General features: G+C 34.4%; 1 protein-coding gene across 2 annotated transcripts in view; it reads right to left on the bottom strand.

The window, feature by feature from the left end:
- LOC145266325 (atrial natriuretic peptide-converting enzyme-like) overlaps positions 1-22,532 on the bottom strand; it is a 378,936-nt gene that overhangs the window by 188,256 nt on the left and 168,148 nt on the right. Inside the window, exon 3 of one of the 2 annotated variants that reach the window (XM_080121906.1) lies at positions 11,908-12,223. In XM_080121906.1, the coding sequence (XP_079978032.1) occupies positions 11,908-12,223 (316 nt within the window). Of the gene's footprint in view, positions 1-11,907; positions 13,229-22,532 lie in introns of those variants that run through there. The other variant, XM_080121905.1, reaches the window with a different exon arrangement.

The raw sequence follows: 22,532 nt of genomic DNA, 5'->3' as shown, positions 1-22,532 counted from the left end.
AATTCAGTTGACTTATACAATTCTTGACAGTATCTGTTTCGTAGCGCAGAATCAATTGAATTTTGTGGATATAACTTTTTGTCATTTATTCTCTATATTGATCTGTAATTGCATTGAGCTTCTTTAATAAGGATTGATATATACTATAAGAAAATATATTCCTACAGAAATATGTACATATATATATATATATATATATATATATATATATATATATATATATATATATATACTTATACTTATCTTCTCTTCTTCTATCTATATAAATAAAATGAACTCATTTTTTCCCCTCCGACTTTGACGTTTATAGGACTGCACCTGTATAGATTTGGTGCAGCCGTATCATTCACAAACTGAATCACGACATCTGCCGTATGTTATAGGGTTGTTACATATCAAGGATCTCGCTGATCACAGTTTCCTATATTCTGTCTGGTGAGAGTCCACTGTAAAAATCGGTTATATTAAATGGAAGTAGTAAAGTAAACTCTCTCTACCAAATTCATGCTACCACCGCCACTCACTTACACCGTACCAGAACGTTCACAGGAGACATTTAAAACCGATCACCGGTTAGAATTTATCTAAAAACTGGACTGTACTTACACTGAAACGAACCATGCTTACTTTGCCATTGGTTAGCATAAAACATAAACACAATTTATAAAGCATTTATTATAATAACATTAGATTCAAACAGAACACAATCCGTTACCTGGAATTGAATTCACAATTACATTACTTCGATTTCGTTATAACCCGCGTGGTTAAAGTTTAATGAAAACCTGAATTGACATTTACGTGAAACGCACCAAACTTCCTTACTTACACAAACACAACTTTCGTTTCGCTCTTTCCTTACGTGCTTTTTTGCTTTCTTTCTTTCTTTCTTTCTTTCTTTCTTTCTTACCTTTCGTTGTGTTTTTGCTTTATGGGTTATGGTGGTGGGGGTACTTCCCTATCTTTATCTTTCCTTTCGGTCTTTCCTTCTTTCTTTCTTTTCTCTCCATTTTCTGCTCTTTCCATTGTTAAAACGAAACGAAACAACCGGATATTCCAGGTTTTACTTACACTCTATCACTCTACGACTATTACTTAAAAGTAGCATTTACTGCTTTTGGTAATAATTATTAATTGCTTATTTGTTTTGTTTTTCACCCTTTTTTTAGACTAACCATTCTTTAATCTCACTATAAAATCGCTTTTTCCAACTACATTTTAGGTGAGGGGGGGCATTCCAACCTCCGAAGGGGGTTTGTATTACTGTACACATAGATTCGAAAAAGTTGTCAAAAAAAAAAAATTAATAATACATAACAAATAAATGTTCTCAAAGCCAAGATCAGTTACTTTTCTGCCAAACTGGATATCTTTTTCGTGTTTTTATTCAATGTAATATATTTATTCGGCTCGAAAACCATACAGTGTTTACCGGGCGATGTATTCGAACATTCAGGAAGGCGTCTCACACCCTCTTTTACACCGTAAGTATAGAAAAAGGTGTTATAAATAAAAAAATATACAAAATACTATTAAAAACACGCCGAATATATGTCAACCTATGCCGCATTAACATGTACTGAGCGAGTTTTTTACAGTATTTCATTAGGTTTTTTATTTATAACATCTTTTCCCAATTCAATGTAACATGTTTATTCAGCTCGAAAACCATACAGTGTTTACCGATGTATTGGAACATTCGAGATGGCGTCTGATTCTCTCTTTAACACGGTAAGTGTGGGAAAAGATGTTGTAAATTTTGTATAGTTTTTTATTTATAACACCTTCTTCCATACTTACGGTGTTAATGAGGGTGTGAGACGCCATCTTGAATTTTCGAATACATCGGTAAACACTGTATGGTTTTCGAGCTGAATAAATATGTTACATTGAATAAAAACACGAAAAATATATCTATCCAGTTTGGCAGAAAAGTAACTTATCTTGGCTTTGATAACATTTTGGTTTTCGAGCTGAATAAATATGTTACATTGAATAAAAACACGAAAAATATATCTATCCAGTTTGGCAGAAAAGTAACTTATCTTGGCTTTGATAACATTTATTTGTTATATATTTGTTTTTTTGTTTTTCACAACTTTCTCGAATCTATGTGTACAGTAATACAAACACGCATTTTGTGTTTTATATAGATAAAGTACAATTGTTGAATGTTACTGTTTGGATTATATTCGTTGGGGGGGGGCAATTAAATAATTAACAAAGATTAAAATGAAGCGAAATTTAAGTTTCCGTTCCAGTTTTACAACAACCGTAAAACAGTGCATACTCAGCAAGTTTTATCGTATTTTATTTATTTTTTTTCATAATTAATGATGGAAGTATTTTTCTGTTTATTTTCTTAACATCTGTTAAAAAAAAAAAAATAATTTGTACATTCTCTTGAAAAAAAGAATCAAACTTTTCTCTACTTTCACATGTGTTCAATTTTAACAAACTGAGCCACAGCAACGCGTGGCCGGGTACACCTAGTATGTAATATACTGAGTTCGTGTGATTAAGTAAATTTTCATATACCAATGGATTTTAAGCCAAAAATGATTGACTTAAACAGTAAGCTACAAAATTATCACATTTCATAATTGAGCATTAATATACTGTGTAGGCAAAATCAAGACTTCAAAACAAGGTGTTGATAGCAATAAAAAGTGTGCTTCATGTGTGTTTATATATATATATATATATATATATATATATATATACATATATATATATATATATATATATATACATATATATATATATATATATGATATATATATATAAACCTTATTAATATTTTTAACAAAAAATAGTAACATTAAAATTCGGTAATGTCCATATACCAATAAAAATTACAGTCAAAATTAATTGACGCAGTTATTAGGCTTCATGATTATCAAACAAAATAAAGAAAAAAAAACGTAGACGAGTTTGGTGGAAGTAGGTTCAACTGCTATCGCTCTTAAATAGAGACTAGAAATATGTTCATATATGTATAAATAGTGTATTTCACCGTCTGAAGAGTCGCTGTCTTGGAATATTTTTGAATGATATAATGTTTGAAATTGTCCGAACGGTCATAGAACCATTGTAACGAATATGAAAATACACAATATGATGCTCTAGAGTAATAGAGCATGGATTAAGGAAATTAAAATAACCCCTTCTATATATTTCTTTGTCAAGCAATAAATTCTTAAATCGAATACACGCCTCTATATGTTGTTTTTTTCAGAATTTCAAATTAAACCACGAAACTTATATATATATATATATATATATATATATATATATATATATATATATTATAAGGTAAAATTAAAAGCCAAGAACAATGCGAGATTTTTTTTATATAGAGTAAAATTAAATGAAAAAAAAAAGAAATAAATTTCTTTTTTTGTTGTTGTTTGTTTTTTTCTTTTTCACACAAATTTTAACTCTAAACAACAGTCATTTTTTTTTCTGTTGTATTCAATGGTGTTATAAATCTCAATATATTTCAGACCTATTAGTCCTTTTTCAAGAGAAGACAGCGATTTTACGATTTTTTCCTTACTGTTCGGAAGATTTCTTGGAAGCGGAGTCGGGAAGGAAAAAAATCGGAAAATTTAGGGTCATCGAAATCGAATACTGAAATTAAAAAAAAATCTCGCATTGTTCTTGGCTTTTAATTTTACCTTATAATTTTCTTCAACAATGCTTCAAGCAAACTACAATCTACTTATATATATATATATATATATATATATATATATATATATATATATATATATATATATATATATATATATTTGAATTATGGCGATTTCAATATATTCCTGAATCCGATTCAATGACCGATGCTCTTTAAATCTCTACATATCTAGTTATAGAGTAATTTTGTTTTGTTATTTTAATTTTTGAATGATCGTAATATGTGAATATGCTTTGGGAAACATAAAATGCACGTGTAAGGGTTTGTTTGTTTGTTTTTGTTGTTTGTTTCTTTCTTTCTTTTTTGCTTGTTTGTTTGTTTGTTTGTTTTTTTTACCGATAGTTTAAAATTAATAAAAAAATTTCATTTCATCAGCAAAATAGTAAATTTAGTTTAAAAAAAGTAAAAAGAATTGTTTTTGGCATCTGAAAATAAACTTCCTTCCTTAATTTCAGTATCGATTTCGATGACCCTAAATTTTTCCGATTTTTTCCTTCCCGACTCCGATTCCAAGGAATCTTCCGAACAGTAAGGAAAAAATCGTAAAATTAAGGGTTATCCCAGAGAGAGAGAGAGAGAGAGAGAGAGAGAGAGAGAGAGAGAGAGAGAGAGAGATGTATTTTTTTTTTTTACAAAGGGATCACCACATATTAAGGCTTGAAGACCACTCCAGGATAAGAGTTAATGTGTGTATTGCAGTCATTGGGACAGTAGCATAATAATCGTTTGTGGTGAAATTTGGTTCAATTAGATTATTTACAAGGGCGGTTCAATAAGAACTTGTTTACATTGGACTTGAAGACGACAATATTGTAATCGTCTGGAAAGCAGACCAGCGGGAGAGAGTTCCACGTGCGGGCAGTTTTAGCAAAGAAACTCTGTTCATTGAATCCATGTTTAGGTTCAGACCACTATAGGGGGTGCGGGGATTTATTGATCGTGATTTGGGCTAGACGAGTGTTTTTTTATGAAAAATTTTCGAGGGGTGGGGACCATAGATTGGAGCTCAAGCAGAAATACCTTACGTTGCCTGGGATTGAGTTATGATCAACAAATATTTCACACTCCCATATTTTTATTGTCATCTAAATCGGTGAAATCGACCATTTTTTTTTTCAATCAAATAGATTGATGCGTGCTCTAGTTGGGGGTCCAATGACGATGCATCGGGAGGAAGCTTCACCTGTCTCATCGCAGTGACTTAGTTCACAATGCCGTGTAGTCTACATTGCACTGTAGAGAACCTTCTATTGATTTTATAAAATTATTTGTATATGTAGAGTGCGGCAGAAATATCTCCCACATTTTGACATCCGATCTTTCCAGCCACACACATGCAGTTTATGAGCAATCATTAATTGGTATGGATGGAACTGCTTATCAGTGTATAAAATTCATCTGTCCCAAGTCCAAAGCATATTTGCGAGCAGAACGTGTAGAAAACCGAGTAACAGAAAGTCGAATACTGTGTGGCGTTCGAGCGCTTCGAGGCCTTCAATGTGGCTTTATTTTAAGTGCCGAATCTGTAGCTATAAAATTTTCAACCCATAGCTGTATTCATTTTCTATCTGGAACAACATCATGTCCTTGTAATGAACTCGAAAATGTCTCTGTGTTGCAGTTACAGATTCACCATTCTTCAAAAACAGTTCTGCAGTAAAAGCACAATGTGCACTTGTCCAAACCATATTGATTAATTAGCGGAAACCTTAGATTAATTGAACCAAAAATATGGCAACTTATTAACTAAAGGAAAACATCATAAATACTACCTTACGTTCATTGGCAACATATAAACTAAACTTGTTTCCTTCAATAACTACAAGAAACCTTCTCTATCACCAATAGCAATAGCCAAAGACTCTTTATCTGAAAACACACCTTTTAAACTCCTCGGCCTTAACGTTCACAGGAAACATGAGTTGGAACAATTACATTGAGAGCTTTGCCAGGACCGCTACGAAAAAGGTAGGTTCTCTTTACCGTGCTAGAAAGCTACTGACCCATGAAAGTATCCTGTACGTCTATAAGGCCACCATTCGCCCATGTATAAAGTATTGTTGTCATATTTGGGCTGGTGCATCTGCTACTAGTCTCTCACTCCTAGACAAGGTTCAAAAGAGAGTCGCCAACCTAATAGGTCCTGAACTATCATCCAAGCTTCAGCCTCTGTCCCATCGACGCAATGTAGCATCCCTCTGCCTTTTCTACAAGTACTTTAACGGTGTATGTTTCGACGAGCTGCAAGCACTTGTACCCCCTCTATGTAAATACCCCCGACAAACCCGACAAGCAGTACAATCCCACCCCTTCACAGTAGAGATCCCTAGATGTAAGAGAGCCTTCTACTCCAGTAGTTTCTTCCCCAAAACCGCTAGACTTTGGAACTCCCTGCCAGGTTCCTGCTTCCCCAACTGTACTGACATGCAGATGTTCAAGTGTAACGTGAACCGATATCTTGCTGCCCAACTCCCCACCTATTACCCCTGTAGCCTGTGTCCCTAATAGTAGCGCCCTACATCAAAGTGGCAGTGTGCCTTGTTTGGGGTGAAAATGCAATAATATATATATATATATATATATATATATATATATATATATATAGTTTAAAATGTGGGAGGTATTTCTGCCGCACCCTGACCCTAACCCTAACCCCAATCCTGGCCCTAACCCTAACCCTGATCTTAACCCTAACCCTAACATGTATGATGGTTTGAATTAAAGTTTAAAATGCCAAATCAAGTGTCATGGTTCAGTTGTACCTTAAACAGAAAAACTCAGTTCGAACGCGCCACTGTCATATCTAAGAACTTTCTGTTGATTTTTATATGCCGGTCTTTTCTATGTGGCAATAAAACTTTTGAAATGCATTTGTGGTGCTTTAATCAAAATCACCAATCTATCTTTCATCAAATTTTTTCGATTATCGATTTTTGATACTTTTTGAAGACATTCCAATACAAAACCTATCCAAGAACATTGCCAGATACATAAAGCACATTTGTGTGAAATTTCATAAATATCAGTCCAAGGGTTTCAGAGTCTATACGGAACGAACTCATATGTATATATATATATATATATATATATATATATATATATATATATATATATATATATGCCGGCGCGCCGAACCGTAGCAATTTCCTTGTTGGTATCTGGGGGCGCGTTTAATCCACTAGGAGACATGCACCCCACGTCATCGTTAAGAAATGCATCTAGGATAAGAGAAGCACTGGTGTGTAATATCTGAGTTCTACTATCTGCTTTGTAATGTGACAGCTATTGCGCCGACCGAGGTTAACAGTTGTACTGTGAAGCGTTGTTGGTTCTACACAAAGCCTTCACCATTACAAACAAATCATGTGTGAATTTCCGAGCCACTTAGTTGTTGTGGCGGATTTCATACGTCGAAATCGACGGAGTGTACGGTATTTATCCGTGTTTTATATATATATATATATATATATATATATATATATATATATATATAATTCAAACACAGTAGTGTTTGAATAACACACATATATATATATATACGTATATATATATATATGTGTGTTATTCAAACACAGTAGTGTTTGAATAACACACATATATATATATATATGTATATATATATATATGTGTGTTATTCAAACACAGTAGTGTTTGAATAACACACATATATATATATATATGTATATATATATATATATGTGTGTTATTCAAACACAGTAGTGTTTGAATAACACACATATATATATATGTATATATATATATATGTGTGTTATTCAAACACAGTAGTGTTTGAATAACACACATATATATATATATATATGTATATATATATATGTGTGTTATTCAAACACAGTAGTGTTTGAATATATGGTTAAATGGCGGTTTTAGTCATATAGAACAGCTTTAGAACTTCACCGCTCACAAACTTTCCGACCAAATTTCAAACAGTTATTAGTTTATAGATCACCTTCTCATCTATACTGTGAAAAAATAATTCAAATTTTGTTCAGTAAAACAAAAGTTATGATTAATTTAGTGGTATTCGAAATCGTAATAAAACGCAAGGAGGTGAGCGACGTTTTTCATAACTGGTTTTCATATCAACCACGTAGCTTCAGCGACTAGTGTTGTTACTAATTCACTGCTGTCGCGAAAATAGAAGTAACAAGTAAAACAGACAGAATGAAAGAATAAAATGGAGATAATTAGGGGGGTTTTATTGAAAGCAGACGAGTGCCGTACATTTTTATTACATATGTGTATGTTATGTTTATGGGGGCAAAAAAATAAGACTGAATTAAACAAAGAACAAGTGAAATTATTGGAAGCCTGATAAAATCGTGGATTACAATAAAAAATGCGAGCATGAAAAGTTATATGGTTAAGCTTAAACATAGAAAAGTAAAGGACTAGTTGTTAAAACCGGTAAGAAAAGGACAATATATTCTAGTAAAAAATATAATAAATTTATAACTTAAAATATTGCAACATTAATTTTTTTAAATTCAAGTTTACATTATATAATCAACTCTTAATGCTGCAGTATTTTAAGTTATAAATTTATTATATTTTTTGCTAGAACATCTTGTCCTTTTCTTTGCCAGTTTTAACAACTAGTTCTTTACTTTTCTATACATATTTTAAGTCATAATAACACAGCCTACATAGACGTTAATAGTGACAGAGCGGAAAGCCTAGAGCTGGCAGAGTACTGGCCTCGATACTGATTATTCGGGAGACTGACGGTAGCTAAGTGGTGAACGACACGGACTTAGGTGTGCCAAGTTCGAGTCCAGTTCGTTCCACAGCAATACTTTCCCTTAATTATGTTGGCAACCTTCACGTAATTACTTCCATAAGTACCAGATTATTTGTTCAGAATGAATTCAAACTAGAATGATATCAGAGAAATTAATGCCAACAATAATCATCTGATTCGAAATGAATGATGCTGAACATTATCAACATCAGAAGCAGCAGCATCACTACGACTACCACTACTTTCTCAACAACAATCAGCGACATAAGATTCAGGTTTCGCATCCTGAATTCGGATGTGACCCGCTGACAGCCCCACAGAAGGACGAAATTTGCATATATTGAGTATTTTTCTATCATTTTTTAGCGATTATTGAAACTCAAAAAATGATCGTCTCGTATACATCATCTTGTTCTTGTTCTAACGTAACACTCGGAACTAATTGTGTTTTAAAGTAAATAAACGCTTTAAAATAAGTTAAAACAACAAAAAACTTATCCGGGTAGGTAGAAGAGTAATTTATTTTGGATTTCGTAACATTTATTTGTTACATATTAGTTTTTTTGAATAGGGTTTTTTTTATACTACAAAACGCATATTAGTCTTGTGATTTTCATGTTCCGTGTGGTCATCCGTTTTGTAGTTGAATTAGACATGAATTGGAACAAATACATCGAGGGCATTGCCAAGGCTTCTGCAAAGCAAATCAGCTCTTATTTACCGTGCTAGTAATTTGACAGTATTCTGCAATTTTTTCAAAGCCGCCATTCGTCTATGCATAGAATATCGTTGTAACATCATGGCCGACGCATCTACCACTAGTCTCTTCCTCTGAGACAGATTAAAAAAAAAGAAAAAGAAAAGCATCCCCAATCAAATATAATACACACTATCAACCAAGCTCCAACTCCAGTCCCATCGCCGCAATTTTGCATCTCTGTGCTTATTTTAAAAGTATTTTAATGGAATATTCTTTGACAAACGCATAACATTTGTACTCCCTCGGCGTACACACGCCTGACTGACACGACAAGCAGCCAAATCCCACCACTTCACTAAAATCTGGAAAGCCTTCTACTCTAATATTTCTTTTTTCCTTTGGACTACGAAACTTTGAAATTCCCTCCCTGTTTCCTACTTCCCGGGCTGTACCAACATACAGAAGTTTAAATGCAATGTGAACAGACATCTTATCGCTCAACTCCCTACATAGAGCTCTTGCAAACATGATCCCAAATAGTAGCCCCTTACGTCTAAATGACAATGTCCCTTGGGACAAATACGAGTAAAAATATAGTTTTACGGAATACGTTTGTTGGTCGCCGTACATAGTCGATGTCGTTATTCATGAAAATCATGTCTTTCTTTACGGACTGATAGGCTTTGGAATTTCCTCCCTGATTACGGTTTTCGTAACGGTAGTATCATGCAGAAATTTAAATGTAATGTGAACAGACATCTCAGCCATCTCCTACCCTAGTCCCCTGTAGTAATGGATCCTAATAGTTGCCCCTTACGTCCAAATAGCAATATACTTTGGTTTATGGATAAATAAGAGTAAGTAAATAGATAGATAGATAGATAGATAGATAGATAGATAGATAGGTAGATAGGTAGATAGATAGATAGGTACATAGAAAGAGAGAGAGAGAGAGAGAGAGATACAAAGTTAGACAGTTAGACATCTAGACAGACAGACAGATAGATAGATAGATAGATAGATAGATAGGTACATAGAAAGAGAGAGAGAGCGAGAGAGAGAGAGAGAGAGATACAAAGTTAGACAGTTAGACATCTAGACAGACAGACAGATAGATAAATAGATAGATAGATAGATAGATAGATCGAGATATATATATATATATATATATATATATATATATATATATATATTCTTTGAAGTTTTTAACATTTGAAACCACACAAAAAATTATTTTTTATCATTCATTAAAAAAAACATCTAGTCAGTAAGTCATTTAATCACCTGCAATCACTGCATCAACTCTCAAATTTACTATAATACCAATTTTTATATTTTTTAAGGGATCATCAGTTGTTTACCATGAAACACTGTTTCGGGGATTTAAAAACAAAACAGTATATTATATAAAGTGTATATATATAAAGCTGAACATCTGTGTGTGTGTGTCTGGTCACGAATAGGCTTCTATATGGTTTGGTTGACTATTATAGAAAACTGATTACATATAATGATAGAAGATGTATCGAGACACAGGAATGTGTATGTTTGATCTGGCATAAGGATGATTCATTAAAATTGTGGGGTCTGCGTACACGCCTGCTCCACAAAGTATGGAAATAAAAAATTTAAAGATTAAAAATAAACATTTACAAGTGTTTTTCATATAGATGTACATAAGAATACTTTGATAAGTATGTTTTAACTTAAATAGGGATGCTATAATAAAATTGTGGGGTCTGCGTTCGCTCCTGGCCTCCATAGAATGGAAATAGGCACAAACTTTAATAAAGACTTTTCATATCTATCTGCGTAAGTATACTTTGATAATTATGTTTCAGTTTGAAGAAATATGGTATAATAACATTATGAGGTGTTCGTTTGCGCTTGACCTCCATAGAATGGAAATATGTCACAAAGTTTAACAAGGTTTTTTTTAATATAGATCCACAGAATATTGTGATAAGTGTTTCAGTATTAACAGGTATGGTATAATAAATTATGGGGTTTATCTATTTTATTTTTACTTTCATCATATTTTGCTTTGATTTTGGTGCCCCCAAATTCGAAGCTATCTCTTTACAACCCTTCCTTTTCATAACCTATCATACTTTCATGAATCTGTTTTCTGTAGGCTGTTTTTGAACCCAGTCAACGACGGGTATTTTTTCTAGTATATATATATATATATATATATATATATATATATATATATATATATATATATATATATATAGAGAGAGAGAGAGAGAGAGAGAGAGTGAGAGATGTACAAATACTCACACATAATATGTAGATAATAATAATAATAATAATAATAGATAGATTGACAAATACATAAATATATAAAGAGATAGATAGATAGATAGATAGATAGATAGATTGACATATATATATATATATATAACTACTTAATTTACTCATAAAATTAATATACGAAAGTATGGATTTATGCGTAAACTTTAAGTATTTACTTCAAAAGTGCTCAATACGTACGTAGAGCTTGTTAATAATTTATAAAATATATATGGCGATTAAGCTACACTGGCTATTCTGCGTTTCATCCACTCTAGGACTCTTCAGGCTTATGCGCATAAGCCTGAAGAGTCCTATAGTGGATGAAACGCAGAATATTCAGTGTATCTTAATCGCCATATATATATATATATATATATATATATATATATATATATATATATATATATATATATAGGTAGATAGATAGATAGATAGATAGATAGATAGACTTACCTTGCCAATGAAGAATCAGGGTCACTACCAATCCTACGAGTACTGCGGCCACTAACACGGCCACGGCGGCGTGCATCCGTCTTCGTCTTTGCATGGTGGACGCTTTGCTCAGCGCCACCGGTTTCATAGTCCCTGATGTTGTGACGGTCATGGTCGGCAATGGCGGCGGTACCAGTTCCACTTTGGTCCTCCCCGTCGTATGTTGGTGATGGACCGCTGTTCCTGTTGTTTGGATCTTGGTGGAAGGCACCGTCTTCTTCTCTGCTTTCTTCTCCTGCTGCCCGCCGTCTTGAAATAACGGATTATCGTAGCACGCCTGTAAAAGAGTAACCCGTTCGTCACTAGCAAAGTAATACATCACCTTGGATAGTCAGAATTAGTTGTAAGAACAATAAGTTTTTTTGTTTTGTTTTGTTTTTTAATAGGATTGGGGGGGGTGTAATTTGGTTCTTGAATTCGTGTAAGTTTTGCAATAGCAGCCTCTATTTACTCTCACCCGAGTATCGCAATAGCGATTCCGTTTGTGAACTACATAGGATGCTGTGATTTTAGAACTAAATTAAGCCGTCCTTAACTTAAATTTTTTTTTTTTACAGGATCATCTCGAGTACCTGACGATACTCTTTAAACAGTAAGCATAAGCCATGCCAATTTACCTGAAAGGAGTCCTTGTTTCTAGGTCCCTATAAAGTTGCAGCCCTGGCTTTCAAAGCCAGCATCGAGCCTTGAAGACTTGGATTTCTTTTAAATCTTGTAGGTTTTTCTTTATTTTATTCTAGTTTTCTTTTGGTGTTATCCGTTTATTAAACCGCCTTAATCTATTAATTTACTGGAATGTGGATAGAAACAATAATCCGTGTTAAGTAACTGTAAAAGAGTTCTTGATTCTATGTCCGTTTAAAATCCACATCGAGTCTTATAGACTTTAGGACTCTTACATTTTTTACGTTTTTTCTCTTGTTTTGGTTTAACTTTTAATTTTGAGTTTATCCGTTTATTGAAAGCATTAGTATCGGTGAAATTTACTGGAACGTAAATTCCTGGATATCTATCCAAAAAAAAAAAAAAAAAAAATTGTTGAATATTATTATGATTATTATTATTCACAGGATGTCCGCGGTTTTTAAATAGTTCTACCCGTTTGAGAGTTGTGGTTCCATCCGTTTAGATCCGAGTCCGTGAATACAAACTCGTTAACGCGAAAAAAAAAAAAAAAAGGTATTGCAACTACAGGTTGGACGCATCGGCTTGCTGAGATTGAAGTGCGCAGGGTTTGTGTTACGCATAACACTGCCTTTACGCTTTCGTGTTGTTGGTGTGTGCGTGTATGTGCACATGCGTGTATACGCGTGCGTGCGCTTGTGTGCGTGTGTTAGGCTGCACCTGGACGTGTTTACACACGTCTACGCCGTAATTGGCATCTGTGCCCGGGCCGTGAATGCGTTCCTCTATCTTCCTCTTTTATTTATCGGAAAATAATGATGATGATGATGATGATGATGGCGATGATAAATATTATGATGATGATGATGATCATGATAATAATAATAATAATAATAATAATTTGCTTGTGGCATTTCATCTGTACTGAATAAACTACGAGATATTTTTAAACGACACAATCTATTTTATTAAAATATATGACGGGAAAATACAATCTATCACACACATATACATGAATTGTGATGCTTTCTTTCTCTCTCTCTTTCTCTCTCTACAATTTATAGGCATATATATCTCCCTTTAAATTTGAGATATTTTGTGTAATGATATTCATATTAAAACCCCCTTTCTCCATTTATTTAAAAAGAAAATACAACTTTTTTATATATGGGGCGTGAAATTGCATTCATCTGCCAAAGATCTAACTAATTTGCATATTCTTTTAAACATTCATTTTAATTAATTCCCTATTAGTTTTTTTTCGGTTTTCTTATGGGATGATCATCTTTAGTTAACTATTACGTGTAATTATATTCATGCAGATATTCTACATGATTTATACTTGCGTAATATTTGCGTAAAAAGTTTATAGTAAACACAAGGCTCTTTCTATATATATTTATGGATACGTATATATATTTGTTTAAATATTTTTGCCTACCAAACCCTCTGCAAATTTTTGGTCTACTGACATAAAATTTAATACATAGGATATTCAAACTCATGCGAAACTTTATATTCGGGTTTTAGCCGGGGAAAATCGGTGCAAAAAGGTGAACATTAAAAAAAATGGAATTTGTCAGGTGTTGTATGTGCTCTCCGCTTATCTCGGCGTTGTTTCCAGTCGTCTAGCACTTCTCCTTGCCACTGGACTCAAGCAGTGCCGGTTTAGGAGAGGTGTGATTGGATTTTTGCGCAACCTTTGCCTCGCAGTTACACTCGCACCTAAACTTCTTACAGGGCGTATCCATTGCCTCTTGAGACTGAATGGAGGGATAAAGTAAAATTAAAATCTTTCCCAACATGTGTTTTTGCGTTTGTGAAAACATCTACACATTTAACATGTGTTTTCACAATAATCGTAAAAAAAAATAACAACCCCATAGTTAAATGTTTAGAAAATCCATAAAGAATTCAGAATCGGCAATTGTCTGGGAATCGGGAATTTCATACGGAATCAGTAATTGCATCAGAATCGGGGTGGGGTGGGGGAAATATTGGAATAGTCTCATTACTAATATAGGCGTATATGATTAAGTTTAAATTTATTGAACTAAAAACAACAATATGTTTTTCCAAAAAGTGCTCAATACGTAGGTAGAGCTTTTATAAGGAAAACTATGTCGATAGATAGACAGATATAATCGCTAGATTCAAATGGAAGATGATCACCGCGGGGTATTTTGCTGGATGAATTCCAGAAAATAGCTCAATGCAGAATACAGGGTAAAATTTAATTAATAGTCGAGGAGGAAGATCTATTGCAGTCACACACACACACTCACACACACACACACACACTCACACACACTCTCACACACACGCACTCTCTCTCTTACACACACACGTGTATATATATATATATATATATATATATATATATATATATATATATATATTTCAGTAAAATATACTTTTTTTGTTTATTAATTCTATTTTTGATCCATTCCAACTGCCGAATAACGGTCTTCACTTCTGGTAGGAACTGGCTGATGTAATCGACATTTTGTTGTAAGTCCGAGTACTTTCCAATCCTGGATTGATCGTTAGGAATACATTACTCTAACTAATTTGGAACAATTTATATGATCTTTTTTTTTAACAACGAGTATTATCATTGGTTAATTGTTGCATAAGTTCCAGCCGTTTCATAAAAATATTTGTTCTAAAACGTTTTGATATTTGGCACAGCGTTATATAGTATTAGAAAGCATGTATTCGGTTCTACAAGATAATCGTCATCGTTTTTTGTTCATATAATTTTTTCTCGTTTATCAGAGCTGTCAAATGGATTGTTAAGTAGATGAAAAATCACATTTTCGACACCTTCTTCTTTTCGCTTTTAATCGAGGTCAAAACGCGAGTGAAGTGACCAAGGATATTTGTGCCGTATATGGAGAAAACGCTATAGTTGAGAGATCTATTCGAGATTGGTTTATCAGATTCAAACACGGTAATTTTGACCTCAATGACGCTTATCGTTTCGGAAGACCAATCAAGATAGACGAAGACAAACTTAGGGTTCTTTGGAAGGAAGATGACCATCAGACATGTAGAGAATTGGGTGAAAAGATGAAATGTGTGATTTTGAAAAATTTCATGCCACATTTAGTCGATGGGATTCACACAAAAGCTTGGAGGTTGGGTCCCACACGAAATTACTTTTGCTGTTAAAATTCTTTGATTTTCTTTAAAAACAATAAAACGGCGGGAACTTATGCAACAACTTAATAGCAAAAAACAAAAGTATATAACTTGTTCAAAGCCAGTTAGATTCCTAAGTAACCTAATCCTAACGATGAATCCAGAAGAATTGAAAATTACTCGGACTTACGACAAATATAGCGATTGCATCAGCTAGTTCTTGCCAGAAGTGAAGAGTTATTCCTGGCAGAAGTTTGCCATCTCTTCAGTTAAGTGTTATTGCGTCCGTGTGCACGTAGGTGGCTTTTTAATCCAGCTTTAGTCCTACATGAAGGTTCACAAATGTGACATAAAACTTTACTTCTTGTAAAGGTGATCGCAAGATAATAGTATGAATCCTCGAATGCCGTGCAGGCTACTTTTAGGCTTGCAGATTAGACCAGAAATATGACAATTTAGCATTGCCGGATTTGCTGTAAAAGCTTCCTCATAAAACTGTCGTCCCTTTGATTGTGTGATTTCATCTGATTTACAAAACCAGCTTTTGACAAACTGTGTCTGCCACATTAAGTGCGTTTCAGTTCCTGATGTAATTTCTCTGACATTATATTTTTGTCCTGCTTTCAAACCCCACGTTTTAAGACAACAAGATCTACACGCTGCTTTTCAAAACTCTTAGAACTTTCTCTGATGTTTTTTCTCAACTGTGATCGATCTTTCGCTTGCGCTTCCCAGTTATGTATGCCATCTTAAGTATTTTAAAGCTGTTTTTTCAGAGAATCCTTAAACCTTTTTTCTTGGTTTATGTTGTGGTCTTTTAACCCTTATCTCTCTCGCCATAGAACAGTTAACCAAGTGTCCAGTCCAGCGCATCTGATTTTGAACGATTCTCATTTCTATACTATAACTATTTGATCGTTCAAGAACTACAGTATTAGGCGTTAGAGTCCTCCAGTTAATATTAAGTATTCTCTGAATAAAACTTTGGTGAAACTTTTTCAATAACTTGAGATGCCCTCTATATGTTGTCCAGGTCTAGGTGTGTCAGAAATTTCGTGAAAAATAGTGAATAATTCCACCCCGTCTTTCTAAGCTTATAACTCACCGAAAAATGTAATTCAAGCCCTAATGTTTTTTTTTTCAATTAAAGGAGCAAGGACCAAGGTTTCATTAAAAAAAAACAAACAAAAGAAACAAACAACGTGTTTTTTTTTTAAATGCAAATGTATTTAAACACTGATTAGTTCACATCACAAATACGACTTCTCATAATTACTTAACATAAAAAACGCCGACGTTTCCTCCGACGACGACAACGAGGTTGCATTTTTTTTCTTTTTGACGAAACATAAATACAGACATTTACAGGACGAACTAAAACAAACTTACTTGTTTTACAACTACATGGAGGAGGTTACCTTTCACATATTCGCGAGACGGTAATTTATTGAACGAAATAAAAGGATCTGATTTTTTTGTCACCGATTTTTTTTTACGCTACATTTTTTTTATATAATAACATTCTTTATTAACCTTTTTTTTTTATATCGGAACAACTTATTAGATAATATACTCAATTATTTGGTCACTAGCTCCAGTGCCCGCTTTTATACGGGGTTGGCAGTGATTCCCGCTAACAACCGCAGTTTAATGGGGTTTTTTAATGCATGCGGTGGGGAGGGGCATTCGGCACCGAGTTACGTTTTTTTTTATTATTATTCTGCAGAAAGGAAAATACAGACATTTATTAAACAAAATAAACCCAACTTATTTTGGGAAAACAATTGTATTATTACTAGTGTTGGGACGATTAATCGGAATTGGGAATCTGAAAAATCGGAATTTTAAGGGGTATTGGAATCGATATCAGAATCGGAAAAGTTTGTACCTACTTCCTGATACCAATAAACGATTCTTTTAATTGTTTTATTATTGGATTCTGTAAAAAGCAAAATCTTCCACTGATAAAATAATCAATATTTATTGATTTTTAATCAATAGTAAAATTAAAATCTATAGATCATCGTTTGCTATTGTATTTTTTATGCCAGAGAAAATATCTGCACATTTAACACGTGTTTTTACTATAATTGTGAAAAAATAACAACTTAATAGTTAAATATTTAGAGTTTATAAAGAATCGGAATCGAAATCGGTAATTGTATCGGAATCGGGAATTTTGTAAGGAATCGGTAATTGTATCGGAATCGGGAATTTTGTAAGGAATCGGTAATTGTATCGGAATCGGGAATTTTGTAAGGAATCGGTAATTGTATCGGAATCGGGAATTGTGTAAGGAATCGGTAATTGTATCGGAATCGGGAATTTTGTAAGGAATCGGTAATTGTATCGAAATCGGAAATTTTGTAAGGAATCGGTAATTGTATCGGAATCGGGAATTGTGTAAGGAATCGGTAATTGTATCGGAATCGGGAATTTTGTAAGGAATCGGTAATTGTATCGGAATCGGGAATTTTGTAAGGAATCGGTAATTGTATCGGAATCGGGAATTTTGTAAGGAATCGGTAATTGTATCGGAATCGGGAATTTTGTAAGGAATCGGTAATTGTATCGGAATCGGGAATTGTGTAAGGAATCGGTAATTGTATCGGAATCGGGAATTTTGTAAGGAATCGGTAATTGTATCGGAATCGGGAATTTTGTAAGGAATCGGTAATTGTATCGGAATCGGGAATTTTGTAAGGAATCGGTAATTGTATCGGAATCGGGAATTTAGTACCGAATCGGTAATTGTATCAGAATCGGGAATTTTGTAAGGAATCGGTAATTGTATCGGAATCGGGAAAATATTGGAATCGTCCCATCACTAATTACTACGTTACATATTTCTTATATTAGGCAGCATGCATACCGCAGATTCAACCAACATGAGTTCAGTTCAAATAGAAGCTAGAAGTAACGTTAAGAAAGAAATAGCGACAGCTAAGAGAGAATTAACTGAAACCACTAAAAAACGCATTGAAGCACAAAAATTAGGAAATCGTGACTTCTGGAAAATCTACAACAGTCTAGTAAATAATGAGCACCCAACAATTCTCCGACTTACCAACAATCACGAGGTTGTTTGCTCAGCAACTGAGAAGGCTAACATGCTTGCCAGTCGGTTTGCCTCAAACTCCACACTGGACCCTTTCAACCACCCCCTACCTAACTTTCCGATGCGGACAGACGCCACGCTAGACGATCTGAAAATCATCCCTGTTCAGGTGCATGCTATCATAAAAACCTTGATACTTCAAAAGCATGTGGACCCAATCTCATCCTAGCTGTGTTATTAAAAAAGTGCTCAGCCGAAGTAGCTCCAGTTCTCTCCAAACTCTACAACAAATGCCTTAATTAATCTTGCTTTCCGGGTTGTTGGAAAACTGCTTCTGTGGTACCAGTAATCAAGAATTCTGGCGAACTGACCCATTAAATTATCACCCCATTAGACTCCTCCTACTTTTCGCCAAAATATTTGAGACCTTAATTAACCATGCTCTAGTCCATAACCTTACAGATGCTAAACTTCTGACTGACCAACAATATGGATTTAGACAAGCCCGTTCCACAGCAGACATCCTAACTGTAATCTATGAACGTATATACCATTCACTGGACAAAGCGGGAGGGGTCAGAGCGGTAGTTCTAGATATATCTAAGGCTTTTGACAGGGTATGACATGAGGGTCTACTCAGGAAAATTAGATCATACGGTATCACTGACAGAATACTTAACATAATTAAATCCTTCTTAGATAAGAGAAAAATCCAGGTTGTTCTCGACAGTCGTACATCTAAACAATATGATATAAATGTGGGAGTGTCCCAGAGGTCTATCCTTGGACCTCTATTGTTCCTGATATTCATAAATGTCCTCCCTGACAAAATTATCTGTGAGATGAGTATATATGCTGATGACACCACACTCTATAACAGGCACGACAGGAAAACAAATATACACATATCTAAAGAAATGGCAGAAACACTAGAAAATGACCTCCAATCAGTAGTGGAATGGGGACAAAAATGGATGGTCACGTTCAATGCCGCCAAGACAAAACTGGTTTCATTCAATAATTACAAGAAACCTTCTCTACCACCTATAGCAATGGCCAACGACTCTTTATCTGAGAGTACATCTTTCAAACTGCTTGGCCTAACGTTCACAGGAAACACGAGTTGGAACAATTACAGTGAAAGCATTGCCAGGGCCGCTGTGAAGAAAGTAGGCTCTTTCTACCATGCTAGAAAACTACTAATACTCGAAAGTGTCCTGTACCTCTATAAGGCCACTATTCCCCCATGTATGGAGTATTGTTGTCATATTTGGGCTGGTGCATCTGCTACTAGTCTCTCGCTCCAAGACAAGGTTCAAAAGAGAGTCGCCAATCTGATAGGCCGTGAACTAGTCTCTAAGCTTCAGCCTCTGTCGCATCGACGAAATGTTGCATCGCTCTACCTGTTCTACAAGTATTTTAATGGTGAATGCTCTGACGAACTGTAAGCACTTGTGCCCCCACGACGTAAACACCCTCGACAAACCCGACAGGCAGCTAAATCCCACCCCCACACAGTAGAGATCCCTAGATGTAAAAGAGCTTTCTACTCCAGTAGTTTCTTCCCCAGAACCGCTAGACTTTGGAATTCCATTCCAGGTCCCTGCTTCCCCAACTGTACTGACGTGCAGAAGTTCAAGTGTAACGTGAACCGACATCTTGCTGCCGAAATCCCTACATAGTATCCCAGTAGTTGTTGCCCTTGATAGTAGTCCCTATACCAAAGTTACAATGTGTCTTGTTTGGGATGAAAAATGTAATAAATAAAAATATACTAATATTACTTAATAGTTTTGTTTTATTATATCGGACGAAAGCATTAGATTATACACTTGATTATTGAGAATTTATTAAATGAAATCCATGGGTGCATTGCCATGGTACATTCAATTTGGCCACGGGCGCCAGTGTCCGCGATTATACTGAGCGGGCAGTTGCTCCCACTAACAATCGCAGTTTTTTCAGGTGGCGTTGCGTTTTTTTTTTTGTTTTTTTTTTTATTCTATCGAAATTTATTGAACGAAATAAAACAAAGTTACTTTTTGCAAACTAATTTGAAGAGGTTAGCTCCCACATCTTTGCGTTTTTTTTTATTATGTCAACAGATAAATACGATGATTTATTGAACGAAATGAAAAAAACATTATTTAAAAAGCTATTATAAAATATACTCGATCATTTGGAAGCTACCCTCTTCAATATATAAATATATACTTCGCCACGGTACATTAAATTTGGCCACGGGCACCAGTACCCGCTAATATACTGGGCCGGCAGTGGCTCCCACTAACAAGCGCCGTTGCTTTTTTTTACAGGTGTGGTGGGAGCATATTTCCACCGTGCAACTCCGATACACGAGTCCTGCTAGTATATAATAAAGTTCAACGTCTGTGTGTATGTCTGATTGTCGGTCTACGAATAGGCTCCTATATGGTTTGTATTATACTAAATTGACCACGTACAATGAAGAGGTACCATAAAATATGGTATGATAAAATCACCCACCCACCCACCAACGGGGGCGGGGGAGATATGGAGAACCCTATCCACGCTCACAACGTTTCACGTCGAGCTATCAAATTTGGCAGGATAACCGACCATGGGGAGAGGAAAGTTTGTACAGGTTACAACGCTCACTCCCACCGACAGGCGTAGGGCCCCAGAGGAGTCACTTATAACTGGAAACTGGGAAGGGGAGTTTTTTATGCGTTACATCGCTCACTTACACCAACGGAGGTGGGGTGCCATGGGGGTCAATTATAATGAGGAACCCTTATTAGTGGTCAAACTTTTGTGTCAATAAAGATTCTCACTACTGCACCCTCATGTTTGTTGCTTGACTTTTGCATTTTAAATTTTAATTCAAGCCATTATATATAAAAAATAATTTTATAAAATCAACAGTAGGTTCTTTACAGTGCAATATCGACTACAATGTATTGTGGACTAAGTCATTGCGGGGAGACATGTGAAACTACCTCCCGGTACAAGCAATTGATCGATTTGTTTGAAAATTGGGCGATTTCATTGATTTCGATGACAGTAAAAATATGGGAATGTGAAACATTCACATTGATCATCATTCGATCCCGGGCAACGTCAGGTCACCGTGCAGGTATATATATATATATATATATATATATATATATATATATATATATATATATATCGCTAGCTTCAGCCACTCTGATGAGTTGTAGACGAGGAAACACGTGCAGTGGATTATCATATTTTAAAAACAATATATATATATATATATATATATACATGTATATATATATACATGTATATATATATATATATATAATGTATATATACGATATACATATATATATGTATATACTTATATATATGTATATACTTATATATATGTATATATATGTGTGTATGCATATATATGTGTATATATATATATATATATATATATATATATATGTATGTATGTATTCGTTGATCATCATTCGATCCCGGGCAACGTCAGGTCACCGAACAGGTATATATATATATATATATATATATATATATATATATATAATTGCGAGTAACACATGTAAACAATATACATCTTAATTAAACAATATCTCATGAAATATATCACGTGTTATCAAGATAAATTATATTCCCCATACTCCTATAAATTTGTATTATTATTCATCGGACAACTGTTCTCACCTTGATTTTGATTTTCACAACGTTTCCGTCGATATAACCTCCGACCTTCTTCAGGTGTATCCTGTCGAACTCAGGAATGTTTCTGTCG

This window comes from Euprymna scolopes, chromosome 41, assembly GCF_053919585.1.
Source record: "Euprymna scolopes isolate OS-2025 chromosome 41, ASM5391958v1, whole genome shotgun sequence".
Taxonomy (NCBI): domain Eukaryota; kingdom Metazoa; phylum Mollusca; class Cephalopoda; order Sepiida; family Sepiolidae; genus Euprymna; species Euprymna scolopes.
The sequence above is the reverse complement of the archived record's forward strand: the minus strand, read 5'-3'. Positions and strand labels throughout refer to the sequence as shown.